Raw genomic sequence first — 15,277 nt, 5'->3', positions numbered from 1 at the left:
CTTCTGACACCTTGTTATATTTACTTCCTCTCAGCCACCAACCTTTTAAACCACTGCTGCTGCCTTTCATCTCCAAGCCGCTTTGCCACCTTGCCAGCCTCCAACTAAAATAAATGCTAAATGCAGTATTTAGTCTGGCCGTGTCAGACAGGCTTAAAAGTAAAGGCAAAAATGCAAAAAAAAATTCTCCTCCCTGTCTTCACTTTGAGACGTCATGGATGTCAAACTGCACGGTAGACGCCTTTAGCACTAAACAGAACTGTAAGAGGCTTATGAGAAATGTAAACTGAAGGACCACAATACAAACAAACAGCTTTCTGACCAATAAACACACACTCGTCTGTTTAACACTAAATCAAAGAAAAACAGCATGCAGCTACTCTGCAGGGTGAAAATAATGACTTGTGCTTTGCAATGCAGTAGAAAAAATTAATAAAAACAGCAGGTTTCGCCTGTGGGAGTTGCATTTTATCATGTGGTCAATAAGCATTCAATTACATCTTTTACTTAAGATGTTCAGTTAAAAGAAATAATCTTTTTTCATCTGGGATTCAGATTAATCTGATAATATCTCTGGAAAAACTGTCTGCCACAGAGGAGAAAGGATAATGATTTTTCATTATTTTATTATTAAAATAATGTGGTTTGTAGAAAAAAAACAACATGAGACGCATCAATAAATTCCAACGTAATTAGCTTCATGCTTTGCAAAAGCTAAAAAGTCTAATTATGGACAACAAATAGAAAGAGAAGGCAATCAATACCTTGTGTCGGAATTTTACGACTGGTCGATAGGGCTGCGACCCGAATCCCTCTTTGTCGGGTCTCCCAGTGGCACCAAGCCCAGAGATCCCCACCATTAAAATGGCAACCAACCACCAGTCGGCTGTCTTCATTGGTCTTTTCCTGTCAAAAACCAAACAAGAACGGTGAGCTCTTCTCTACAACAATTTAAAGGTTCAATACCGTTTGGCTGAGGCAATTCATCAAGCATGCTGTAATTAGCGTAGACAATGAGAACCATGAAGCTGTCGCTGGTTTACACTAAAGCTATCAATACGTGCCCCACACTCAGCAATGAGATAGCATCTCCTTTTAAATCAATTATGGGGAAATAGACGTCATGAGAAAATCTAGATAAGGTCGAAAGAGAGTCAATATATTAAGGCAATTAAAGTGAGAGCTTTGGATTAATTAGGGTGAGTGTTTAAATCAAGTAGCTGTGATGCAGTGGGGAGATAAGATTTTCAACTCTGCTGCAAGAACAGATGTAACCCAAGTATATTTATATGAGTGCAAACATTCGCTTTACACCCCTAGTGTAATGCATTTTCAATTATTCATTATGTTGCATGAGGACAAGTCAGACCTTTGCATGACATGAATTAAATAAAAAGGACTTTGAGAACATACCCTGTGAATGTCACAGAAACAGCTCTGTTGGAGCAAGTAAACAAACTAGAACTTCAATAAATATTCATCATTATCCAATAAACAACTTTATTTATTCTGTCTTACATTTAACCTCAGGTATTTGCATTTACATCCATAACATCCGCAGCTCAACTCAAAAATCTCTGTGACGGTTTATACATTTTATTCAGTGTTCACAGGCAAAGAGCAAGCTCTAGCTTTTTAGCAATCTCAGGCCTCAAGTGTCTGCTCATCTTTCTTCAATAGAGAGATGACTGGCAGCAGCTTGGTGACCCCACTTCCTTGTTCTGCTGGAGTGACACCGAGTTTGACAACAATGGCAGTGCTGCGGCAGACTTCTGAGCCCACATGCTACTCACAGGAGGTTAAGAGGTTCCACCAGCACAGCAGCATGTCACTGTGATGTTCTGGACCAACAGTGAACACTCAAACTTTACTTTTGTGACTTTGCGACTTTTGTTGACTCCCACAGATTTCTGACGCCTTTAGGTACCTACACATTTTCAGCTTTGAACGCATACAGTTTTAGTTTAATTCTCAGCATTTTTAAGACCCCAAAAGATTTGTGTTAAATGATAGTCGATATACAGGAGCAGGTTGATGGATTGTCTGTGCACATGTTAGCAAATTTACCTTTTTTTCTTTTGTCAAAGTTATGTCCACTTAACCTGTAGAATATTCTTGCATACATTTCGCAACATATTCTCCCCTCGAAAATTTGTTTCTCATTGCATTTACCAAATCTATAATGCCTGCAGCAGTTTTATTAAAATGCTAAAAAAATAGGAATATTAGCCACGTCTTAAGACACATGTAAAATAAATTAAATGGATTGCAATGAGCTTTGCTGACAGACTTCTTTCATAAGAATTAAGATGCATGTCTCACATCAATTAAGTTAATATCAGATAAAATGCAACATGATGCTTTACAAGCAATCAAATATGCATCTGATTTAGTCCCACAGAATCGAGTTTTTGGAGAACAATATCAAAATTGGGCCGTTCAGACTGTCAGAAAAAGTTGGGTGTAGATCGCATATGGGCAAAAAAAAAAAAAAAAAAAAAAAAAAGTAGATTTGTGTCATATTTGCCTGCTGTGTGAACATAGACTTAACTTATACTGGTATGAGGAACCATTGCTTTTGTTCCAAAATATCTACATGGGGAAATATTTGGAGATCTCCATCATGATCACCTGCTGACATAGCCAGATGTCACTGGTCCCCAGGTCCCACTGTCCTGCATGTTTCAGAGGCTTCACTGTTGCCACACCTGATTAGAATCAATGGGTCACACTCCTGCAGAATGTGATGGTATTGCTGGTGAAGCAGTGCCATCATTTGAGTATGACATGCTGGAGAAGGGAGGGACAGATCTAAACTCAAAGGAGTCTAAATCTTAAGATTAAAGCAAGCAACAACAGCTGCCACACTTTTCTACTAACTTTGAGTTTGAGCCAAACAAGGTGGATTAACATTTCTGCCAGCACAGTCAGTCGGCTTCTTTACAACACCCTGGTGTTAAGTGGGTCATTAATGAACTCATTTCTGTGGGATGTGTCTTAGCTAGAAACTGCATCCTTCAGACACCTGAAACTAAAATGAAAATTATGGAAAGAAAGAAGAAATTATAAGATTTAATAATCACAATTTTATGTGCTCACAGATATAATCTAAACATAAGTGGGTTCAGTAATTTCACCTGCTATCATAAGAAAAATTTACAAGACCTTGGAAATGCATGTGTAAATCATACAAGTCTTGCATGATTTTTTTTTAAAACAAAGGAAAGAAACTATTAAGCGAGTTTCTCTGGAACCCCTGAGAGATGCCATCATAAGTTTGACTGGAGGTTTTAAATCCCCCAGAGCTTGTCGAAGCTTTGGCATTGACTTTCAAATGAAGACTCCCCATTTCTTCCGTGTGTACAATGAATCATGTCTCAACAATCTCTCACGCATCGATATTCAGTAGATTTTGGGCTAAAAAATGCAACTTCCACTTGTCTTATGAATGTGCATGAGCTGGGAAATAACTGTGTTTGGAATCGTCAATTTGAATTTATGCACTTTTTTTAAACAATGAAATAAAGAGTAATTTTTTTACAACCTCTTCCAATATCAAGCTCTTCACTCAGTTCTTTCTACATCCTTCATGAAATTTAAGATGTAAGATTTTCATTTGAAGGTAATGGTAGAAATTTTGCATGGCAAATTTTGCCCTGGGGTGTACAGCTAGTGAGTGCCCAGGAAAATGAATGGCGCTCCCGGATTAGCTGCTTTGCATACATCAACCAATAGCATATCTAGTAGCGTTATGCCAATGTATTTTAGCTTCCGCAGCGGATTTTCTTTCAAATACTTTATATATACTCCAACAAAATCCACAAATGGGAACATTTATTGGAAATAATTTGCAATTTGCTCTCTTACTTTGTGAGGAAAGATAGTTTCCAAGAGTTAAGCATTTGTTATAAAAATAAATGTGATTCTGGTCCAGAATAACAACTCCCTCAGGCATTAGTTATCTGATGAAAGTGCTACCAAAATTGCTTAGATTTCAAGATGTATTTGACCTTTTTATGCCCCGATCATCAATTTTCTTAAAAGATCTGTCTGAAGTATCCTCACCTTAAACTAGGGTTATGCTGAGTAGCTGTTCAAATGCAATCAAGTTCCTTGTTCCACAGCAACTATAATAACACTAACTGCAATGCAATCACTTTTATTATGCAATTCCCTAAAATACCTGATTAGGTCTGATCATCAAGCAGCAGCAAAATAATCACCTGTTAATGACCATTAGCTTTACACTGAAATCTTTGTATAACTCAACTTTATACACTTATGCTAGACAATATGGTACATATATACACACACACACACACAATTAATTATATACATAAATAAAAATAAATAATCATCTTTACGATTGTGGTCTGAACCACTGACAAATATTGTGACATTTTATCCATGGGATACAGATTGAAACATAATATCCTATAGATTCTAGTATTAAAGAAACATCCTTTGTTTTCATGTTGCTACATTCACAGAAGATAATAGGTTAAAGTCAAAGTGGCACAAAACAATACAGTAAGTAGTGCAAGTCAGATTTATCAGCAGAAGGGATGCATTTCATTTATTTCACAAATTAATTCACAATGACATCCTTCAGAAAACTCTTTAAATGTCATTTTTCCTGTTTGAAACCTGTCATGAGTTGAATGACATTTGGAGTTGTTTTCTGGAAGACAGCTCTCTATGTTTGGTGGTCACATGTTTTTTAGCCTTTTATCCATTCACCAATGAGAAATAAGGGCAGCAAAATACATCTTTTCATCTTTGCTTTTCAAATACTTTACTGAGTGGGTGAGTATTCTACCAAGTCATGCAGACCTAAAGACAGCTGGAAAGAAATCTGCTCAAACTGATCAGAAACATAGATTTGTGTCATGGTCTACAATTATTATCCTTCCATATCTCCTCTCTGCTCCTCTCACACCTGGCTTGAATACCTCATCATCACACATGCCCCTTGTTAAGACATCCAACCTCTCTGTTCATTCAGCTGCTTTCCTTTTTAAATCCTTAATTTCTACTTTGTCAGGTTTAACCCTCAGAACCACTCCAATAAAGAACAGGGTTGCCCATTTTCTTCCAACTGTAACGTCTGTTCTCTGCTTCAAAAGAAATTAAACACAAACTCACCTTTTTGTTTGCATTTGGTGTATTTAACTATTTCAGTGTTACCAAGTAATTTTTTTCAGTCTGTTTTATTAAGGAAACATTTAAATTCTATACTTGACCCAAACTTACTAATGAGCTAATATCTTAGTAACTTTTTCTAGCCGTTGTTAAAAACTGTTTGGGCTGATTAAAATTTTTATCACAAAAGGCTTCAAGGTAAAAACACCTGAGAAGAACTGTCTCCAATGTACCTGAGTATCCATCACATTCCCACAGCCCCAGACAAGCCCATGCTGTTAGCATTAGTCACATTACTTTAATAAGCTCTAATGGGAAGGTATGCTCAGGTTGCAGTAAAGTACTTACTGGAAGTAAGAGAAAAATCTCTGCAGCCTCAGAGAAACTGTAGCTGTAGAAACACTCTGCCTCTTCTCAGATAAATGGTGGTTTCTGCAAGTTCTAACATTACAAGTCTTCACCATAGTTATGCATTTGCTCACACATAGCAGTATTATTTCAAAGTGATACCAGCTTCGTGTAATGGAGCTAAGATAAGACGGCATCTATTGGTTGCACCTGCAGCATTATAGCAGACTCCCTGCCAGCCCTGAATGGGAACAGATGCAAAAAACCACCAATCAAGTCCTTGTAGAGCCTGAGTGTCATTGATATCAGACCGAAAATACTCTACATGTAAATTTTTTGCTTTGAAGAATTTTTTTTCAAAGAAGGAAAAATGTCTGAGCTGATGGTATCAAATTACAACACATAGGAGGCAACAGTGTAGCACATAGCATTCTGACCTACATTCAACAAATATGCAGACAAGAATATTGAAATAAATAAGCATAAAATCTTTATAGTTGCAATAACTATAACTCAGATATATAAAAAAGTAGAAATAATGAACTGAGGGGAGATTAGGGAAAAAGTTCTTGAAAGTACAAACCAATCAATCAATCACATTTTTTGTATTGCAGCAGCACGGCAGCTCAACATGCTTTACATAATAAAAACACAAAAATACAAAGTTATGAAGAAAACACCAGACTGTCAACAACTGAACAAACATTACATTTTGATGAGGGCCATCACCAAAATCAGACACATCATTTATTTTGGTTAATGTTTAATTGATTATGTTTCAAAAGCGATTCTGATCAGGTGGTATTTTGGTCTTGATTTTGAAGAACTCAGTGTTTTGGTTGTTTTGCAGGTTTCTGGAAGTTTGTCTTAGATTTGTGGTGCATGGAAGCTGAGACATATAAATATCAACAAAAAAAAGTCTCTTTTGGGTTGCAGATAAAATTTTATAAATAAATGAATAAAACTCTTTCTTGGATCATCTTCATTGCTATCATTCTTTAGCAACAAATCCAAGATAATTTTTTCCTAACTTCAGCTTAATATATTTCAGCTAAATACATATAAAATCATTCTTCTTGGACTTTCAGAGGTTATCTATACAAACTTCTGACTCAGAAAGTCACCAGTTTCAGATTAAATGAGCAGTCATGCCTACTGTTGTTATTGATGTTTTAAAGCTCCTGTGGCTGGTCCTCACAGGAAAACATTACCATCTTCAACAGGATGTTTTCCCGGCCAAAATCAAGCCCACCTGTACCGCTGACAAATGGGATAGCAGCAGAAGTCTGTAGACGTTTTTCATCTTGCAGGGCTGAGCTGGTTGCTCCCAGTTTGCTCCGTAAGCCTATGATTCCCTACAGAGGCTTGTTTGAAATTATTCAAATTGTCATGGAGGTCACTAGAGGGGAACTCCAGTCAGCAGAAAAACTACTTTTATCCCCCTCCACACACGTCCTTTTCCACCCTATGGCTTAGCTGACACATCTCTGACCCCCGGTGGGCAGATCCATTTAAACACGCTCAGCTGTATTTTTATGTGTAGATCAATTGTTTGAAGTACTACAGTTTGTCTGTCTGATATATGGTGAAGACTGGAACATGTGTTGTTTATGTGCCACCCAAGCATCCTGGTTGCTTTAGCATATCTTATTTGGTGAAGCTATAATGGAGGTTCTTACACAGACTGTACTGTTGCCCATACATCCCTAGCAGCACCGTATACAGATAAGGATTCCTTCCACTTCAAAGCACAACCAGAACCACAGGAAACTCTCTTTTCCTCAGGGATAGCGCCTGTTTGGTTCTTGCATTTCCTTGAAAAATGGCAAAAAAGGGATGTGGCAATCATACAGACAGAGCAGTTTCTGACAACACAGCAAGAGAGGGATGATTGTGAATGTAATGCATCTTTAAATGAGGAACTCATGCAGAATTCATGTAACAGGTCCACTCCATGAATCAGTTTTACAAATCCTGCAACACCTATGCCTGCTTTGTTATTATTGTGGCGCTTCAAGAGAAACTTGATCTGCCTCTGTGATGTGCATGACAATGAATCAGACCTCAAGAGGGAAAAACGATAGGATTTTCTGCCTCCTGATGGCAACACAGCTGGGAAATCTCCAACTCAAACGGACCGTGGTACGTTTCTTTCTGTGGAACCGTAGTCAGCGAGTCAGTTAATAAACAGTAAAGTGAGTTCATAAAAAAGGGCACCACTTGCCTAGAGGTTACTGGAGTTGCTTGGAGAATGAAACATTTTACGCTCACACTTTATTCTCAGACCAGCAAGAAGAAATAGAGTGTTTGAAGTGAATCTTCTACCCTGCAGAACAGGCTGCCTGAACTCTCTGCAAAATACTTTCTCCTAAATTTGCAGTGTGAACAAACTGACGAGCAGTATTGACAGCACACAGAAAGCATTCCCACACTTCCAGAAATGATGAGTGACCTACTGTATACTTTACAAGAAGAAGGTAGAGATTTATAGGCAGATTTTAAAATACTTTATTTCACAGGATTCCCATTTTCAGATACCAACATTATAACTATGTGCTATAAACCGAACAGGAACGTTATATAGGTTCTAAATCATGAATTAACAAAGAGATACAGCATTGATTCAGGAGAATCAGTCTCACTTTTTTATTGAATTTGTTTTAGTATAAAGCCATTACTAAATACTTTAAACTTGTCTCAGTTCAGTTCCAGCAATGAAGACAAAAAATATTCTTCTCACTTCCAGGTGGTGTTAATCAAAGATTTTAATTACCACACCGATAACAGCTTCGTGCTGCTAATTCGTTAATGAGGATTTGGAACACGGTTGTCACATTGTTTATAGTTAATTTATAGAGCAGTTGCCAAGCTGTGATGATTAGTTTTAAACTTCATAAATTATTTTGAACACAGAACAGGTATCATTTTCCACTAAATGAACTCAAACCAAGAGTTTTCAGATTTATAAAAACAATCAGCACATGAAGATGGAAGTGATCATTTCTGATAAGGTGCCTGAACAAATGTGGTATTTCAAATTACTTTCTGCTGCATCTAACCATTCAGATATAAGACCTACAAGACCTGCTTCAAAACCTTTGCAAGAACCTAAAAGGCTGCAAGGTATGTTTTGGTTTGATTAGAAATGGTTTTAAATGGAATACATAAGCCCATATCAGGTGATCACTTTATTCAGAAGATTTGTCGGTGAATAAATACACAGCTATTTGAAAATATCAGCATCATAATCACAGTTTTTCTGTAACCTGAAGCAAGCTTTAGGTCAATGGTTCCCACTAAATCATCATGCTAGAAAGAATAAATCACTAGTTAGATTACAGTAGAAAGATATTTTTAGCAAAATATGTCAACTTGACAAGGACTATTTATTTTTCTAACCGAAAGTTCTTTCAAATATGATTCTGGCAGGTGTTTTGGTTGAAGAAGTAAAACCATTTTCTATGTAGACTCCAAAAGTCGGGTTCACACTGAACAATTGTTATTAACAAATCTTTCATTGTGAAAGAAAATCTCTGGTAGTGAGCTTAAAACAGTCAGTTTAACAAACATGCATCGAAGTCGACCTGCAACAAGCAGCGTCTGATATTTTCTGGGAACATCATGCTGTGTGGCCGCTGCTGTAACCCACATCTGATTCTTCTCCTCTTTTGTGCTTCTATCATTGTCAGCTTTCCCTTAAAATAAGTGTATTAACTTTCACAACTTCCCGTCCATTTACTGATGGACAGATATGGATTTGTCTGACGCATTGTGCTGCAGCAGCACCTTGTTCAGTGTGGTGTCTTGATTTGCAGTGTTAACAGAATGACTGTTATATCGCGCTCTCACAGTGTGACATGTTCAAGTCCTGTATGGGTTTTGAAATCGCACAATGTGTGCTGGATTTAACAGGCTGTTCTAACACCAACACTTCCCAACTCTTTCATGTGAAGAAGTCAACACTGAGGTTTGTATTTGAACCAAAGCTTCAGCAGCTAAACAAATGAAAAGGCCTTCACCAGCTGTCGAATCAGATGCAGCAAACCGAATACCAAGTCAGAATCTTTTTGCATAATGCTATTAAGAAATACCTAATTTGAAATTAATTCATTTATGCATTTAGCATTAGCAAAGCAGCCAATCCAGGAGCTACATTCATTTTCTCTGCACTGATTGGCTCAGCCATCATCAGCGGAGATTAGATGTTAACTTCTGTGACAAGACTGTGCACATTAGTGAATGTTAAGGTATATTTTAAACTATTTTGTTTGAATTATTAAAATAGGAAGTTATAATTATAAATTATAGTAATAAATTAGAAAATGATTTAAGTGCTTTTAGGGTCTTTGTATCTGTAATATTTGGTGACACTTGTGTAATGCAGTCTTAAGAATTTTGGAAAATAAGCATTTAGTAAACTCATTAAGTTTAACTAAGTTGTTTCAAGACTAAAGAAGCAGACGTCAATCAGAAGCAACTTTCTCAGTGAAATTTTGTTGTCTGAATGCAGCCCTGATCTAAACACCACCCTTCCATTCTTTTAATTCACATCCTTAAATTTGTCAAAATAATAAAAATAAATTGGAACTCACTCCTACAAACTCTCACAAAGCATAACAATAATAGAAACAATGAAATATTTTAACACTTTGAGAGAAAGAGTACACCAAAACCATTTTCAGGGTTGCTAAGATGCTTTATTATTTCAGTACAACATGTCAAGTCTACACACACTCTGCCTCCTCTGCAAGTCAAATGAGTCTCTCAGTTTGTTCTTATGGGGTTGGTGTTTGCTCAGTTTAGTTAGAAAGTTAGATTCTCCCAGTTTTTCGTCTCCATCCTGTACAAGTGCACAACCAAAATGATAGCATCACCACACTCTTGGTTTAGACAAATGTTGAGCTTTTGTTTTATGGCAGCATTTCTTCTCTGGCCTTTGTGTTTCCAGCTTTGCAGACTGCAGTAAAGCATGAGTGTACAGTAGTGCTGATCTCCCCTCTTTGTTTTGGCAACAGCCTGGGAGTAACACAATCACGGTTGTAGAAATTTACCACTGTGCTGCCAGAGATCACTTGCCTATTAAATTTTCTGGCACACGCCATTACATTCTTTTTCTTTGACATTGTATTGATGAAGTTTCTGTGCTTATGCGCGGTTTCATCTGCACAGACGCAGTAACTGTCGCCACTCATGATAACTGCCCAGTTCCTATGTTTATTACAAGCTGCTCCAGCAGCTAGAAGCATAAAATGTATTTTCCCGACCAGCGATGGATGTTTTTTTTCTTGAAGAATTATACAATAAAGCGTGTGATTAGAGCAACAAATGTTTCAGCTGACTCAAATTGGATCATACAAAACAAATTTCAGCAATATCAACAAGAGGCGAATTTAGTTTTCTGCAAGAACATAATGAGGTAAAACAAACTGATTGGTAAATGAACTGTTTAGTTTATTTATTTCACTTTTTTCATTCCCAATTGAATAATTTCACTAAGCATTGTCATTTTTAATGATAAAAGCAAAAAAGGAAGACCATCCGATGTAAATGCATTTTAAGTGATAAAGAAAACAAATTCACAGATTGCTTCATTTTGTTTACATGATTAATTGAAATATAAATAAACACTGGGGAATCTTTTCAGTTTTTTTTTTATTTTAATAAAAGCTGTGCAATGCTAATTAGTTCACAAATGGCTTCAAAAGGAAGAAATAATTAAAGCATTTCCCCCTGCACATATAATTTTACAGATCCTAATTGTTTCTCTAGAAATTCAAAACACATAAATACAAATGTGCTGCAAAAACCTTCAGCGCCAAAGGAAATCATTTCCCTCTCTTCTAATGCAGTCTTAGAATTTGGTAAAGCTGCTTTAATAAGCACATCCATGTTCTCTAAAGTCGGATTATGACATCACTTACTATATTAAACGTAACTCAATTTTGAATTTGAAATTGTGACATGACGTCTCATCTGCACCACCTTTTCTCAGAGGGGCACAGCGACAAGAACAGTCTTGTCACACATCCAAAGTTGGGCGGTTCGATGCCACCCACTGACAAAACCATCATTGTGTAATTACCCACCATTCATTTGAAATGACATGCTGACAGATGTTTTGGAGTGACGGTGTACGGCATCTTCTTTTGCAGTGTGAGCACTTCCTCTGCAGCTTCCCAGCTGTGCAGGCAGCTGTATCTGCTGACAGCTAACATGGTTTCTGCTTTGTGTGCAACCTTTCATTTACATATGATCTACATATTCAGGAGATATATTTGCATTTTATACATTTAGCTCATTTTTCTGCTCAGTACAATATGAGACCTCCTGGTATGCTGCTGTCGCAAAGTTGTAGTTAGTTAGTTAGTTTGCTGTTTTGCTTTGCAGGGATAGGTTGGTTTAATGACTGTTTCACAGACTCATCTTTAGAGTACATAAAATATATAAATTTTGCCCTGTTCAGTGTTATTTAAAGCACATAGATTGTGTCCACAATATGTCCTCTGCAAAACTTCTTGTTTTTTTAACCATAGCTGGTCCCAACCAACTCAATCAGAGTTTATGTCCCTCAAGGTATCTGGACTGTTATTTAAATTCTATTCTATTCTATTCTATTCTATTCTATTCTATTCTATGCACAAATTGTCTATGGAGGTCTGGATCCCATCTATATAGGAGTGTTAGAAAGGGTAGGGGTTTCTTAAAGAGACAGAGGTAAAATTTCCAGGCATAAAATTATGAAGCCAAAATTTTTTAAAGTCATGTTTAATATATACAGCATTATAAAATTATAACGTGCATAATTCTGTCCCCTTTACAAAAAGTCTACAAAACTAATTACTCTGGTATTTAACAAATAAAAATAGTTTTGATTGTTTTAACTGACTGGACAGGTAAGGTTTAGTCTGTTGTAAAGTCAGAAGGTGAGAAAATAAAAGGTTATGTGTCTTTTTATGCTGCATCTGTAAATGACTGGTTTCAGCGGCAGATTAAGCCCAAACCTGCCATTGCTTAATTATTTCTCACATTCTGGACCAAGTCCAAGTAGGAAGCAATTGAGCTGCTATAATCACCATAATCTATCAAATATGACCATGTATGCTAATGGACTAATTCATTAAGATAATTAATGTTTTAATCTGTCTAATTTTACAAAATTGTTTGTCTCCTTGTAATTAACTCACTTCCACATATTGTTAGAGAGATTTGGATTAAATATTTACATTATGCAAATGTATTCATTTATGTGCACTAAAATGTAACCACATCGTAGAACAATCTGCATTAAGAGTATAAATAATGACACAGAGCACTCCATAACATCACTGTGCCAACATTTGGTAACAGTATATGTTTGATAAAAAAAAGTCTGGAAGGCCTTGGGGCATTATTACAAAACATGCAGAAAAACATCATAACATCTAGTATTTATATTCTGGACCTCTTCGTTAGTGATGATGAGCAGTAAGAGGCAACATACAACATGTCCCAAATTATTATGCGAATTGGATTTAAGTGTCATAAAGATTACATTTTTTGTTGTGCTATTAAATTTATAGATGGTATTCTGTGTGAAGACTCTTTGAATCACTATAATTCATTTCAGAGAGCTGGGTTGATTAGTTTGTCTGGTGAGCGCAACTAAAGGAAATCTACTGAAGAAAGATGTTTCACATTGTTAAGCAGGCCACAGGTTTCAATCAATATGGGAAACAGAAAGGATCTCTCTGTGATGAAAATCATCAGATAGTGTGCCGTATGACAAGGTATGAAAACATTACATATTTAACAAAAGCTGAAGTGTTATTATTGTACTGTGAAGAGAAACTCATGGTGTGAGTTGATTGATTCATCCTCCTCTGACCTCAACCCTATTGAGAACATTTGGAGTTTACCATGTCAAACAATAAACAGCACAAATCCAATTCAAAGATACTTCAGGGAAATTAAAATGGAAAGGAAATTAAATAATGTACAATATTGTGCACATATATAGAGTACAGTACTGTACCGATGATCACTTGCTGGTTAATATTTAGCCAGGGATATATCCTTTTCAACAGATTTAAAGACAACACTTTTATAAAAATCAACCTCCTATTTTGAAGTCAAGTACATTGTCAAAGCAGATGTTCATTGTCTTTATTTTTATGGTGATCAGAGTGTTGTGACTCGTGATTTATCAGCAAACTCCGCCCAGACTCCATCCAGCTTAGCGCGTCAAGTGGGGGATGGATCAGAGCCACTGGTTCTTGGATAAATACTGTAGGCTAAAGATGGACATTAGATGTGCAGGATGAAGGATTATTTAACTTTAACATGAACACCAGTGAGCATCAACAACTGAAACTGGACCCATGGAGCAAATATCTGATGTCTAGAGTTCTGTTAACCATGTGAATTTACAGCAATATGTTGTGATGTGTCAGACATAAAAACAGTTTTATTTATTTATATTTCTCATTATTTTTGTTTTTACCAAACACTTAATATGTTTAAAATTTTAAGTTTAGTTTTAAATGATGTATGCTTTTTGTGTGGTTTTTACTTTTACGGTTTAATTAGTTTTAGAAAGATTTAGAGTAAATGTTTATGTTTTTTTCATTATTTATCGTCCTAATCATGACTTCATACATTTTAAATGATGCTACACATATTCAAATTTCTTTTAAACCATAATTTTTAAATCCCTCTATGGGATTCTTGTTCTTATTTTATATAATTTCCCCCCCACTCTCTTTATTATGTTTTTCTGGCTTATATTTCTTCCCTTAGTTTAAATCTGCATTAATCTTGTGACCAGTGAACCTGAATTTTTTTATCATAGAATATTTTCATTCTATTATAATCTATTATATTCTATTATATTCACATACCTGTGCTACAGCTGCCATATTCTTATCCTTATGCTTTGCTTTCCATAAAACAATTTTCAACAATTGTTTTATGAATGGATATGATTTATATCCATTTTATAAATGCCTACATGGTGAAAGGCCGAGGTTTATTCATTTAATAAATACACCATAAATATTTTCAGATTTAATCAGTTCAACATAAAAAGTGTTTTACTGAACCAGCAGTGGTACAAAATAACATTTCAGACATTTCATATCACAAAGCCCTATACTAAGACATAATCAGACGTTTGAGGTTTGAACCAGTATAGGAGAAGTAAAATGTCACACTTATCTTTGACGGCACAAGTTATTATGGCAATTCCTGCAAATCATTTTTCGTCAGATGTACGATTGATTCAATTGTATCAGAATGAAAAGGACAATTTCTAAAGCCAAAAAAAAATATCCTTTGTAATTGCAGTAAAAAGCGCATTTTGACGACGCTTCATAACTTGGTGAGGTGCTGTGAACCCACTCACAGTGGGCTGCTCAATGAGTAGTCGATAAAACTGCTTGTTGAGGGCGGCTCTCGTGTGTGATTCTGTGTTATGAGCCGTGCTGCTAATTTCACGCTCACTGAACTCCAACTTAAAAAGTTTACTTTGAGGATCTGACAGCTCACCTGATAGACAACCAATCAAATTAGCTAACAATCTTCACCTGTTGTGTGTTTCACTGCATAAAATTCAGATAATTTAACAGGTGAAGAGAACAAAGTTAGAGGTCAGCTGATGATCCTTTAGTAATTAAATTACCGTTTAAAGTAGATCTATAATCCTTTATAATTTAAGCAATTCTTCAATTTTGCATTTTGAATTAGTCGTCTAGTTGTGTAGTTGCTTTCAGAGGCATACTGTAGTACTGATGGTAGACAATAAAATGTCTTA

The 15,277-nt window shown here is 36.1% G+C and overlaps 1 protein-coding gene across 1 annotated transcript in view; it reads right to left on the bottom strand.

The window, feature by feature from the left end:
• LOC129360416 (follistatin-related protein 5-like) overlaps positions 1 to 15,277 on the bottom strand; it is a 173,982-nt gene that overhangs the window by 145,053 nt on the left and 13,652 nt on the right. Inside the window, 1 exon segment of the mRNA XM_055030622.1 lies at positions 765 to 906. Within this exon segment, the coding sequence (XP_054886597.1) occupies positions 765 to 896 (132 nt within the window). The 5' untranslated portion in view covers positions 897 to 906.

Source organism: Poeciliopsis prolifica, unplaced genomic scaffold (assembly GCF_027474105.1).
Source record: "Poeciliopsis prolifica strain line A6 unplaced genomic scaffold, Auburn_PproV2 SCAFFOLD006, whole genome shotgun sequence".
Lineage (NCBI taxonomy): Eukaryota > Metazoa > Chordata > Actinopteri > Cyprinodontiformes > Poeciliidae > Poeciliopsis > Poeciliopsis prolifica.
This window is presented reverse-complemented; position numbering and strand designations above follow the sequence as displayed.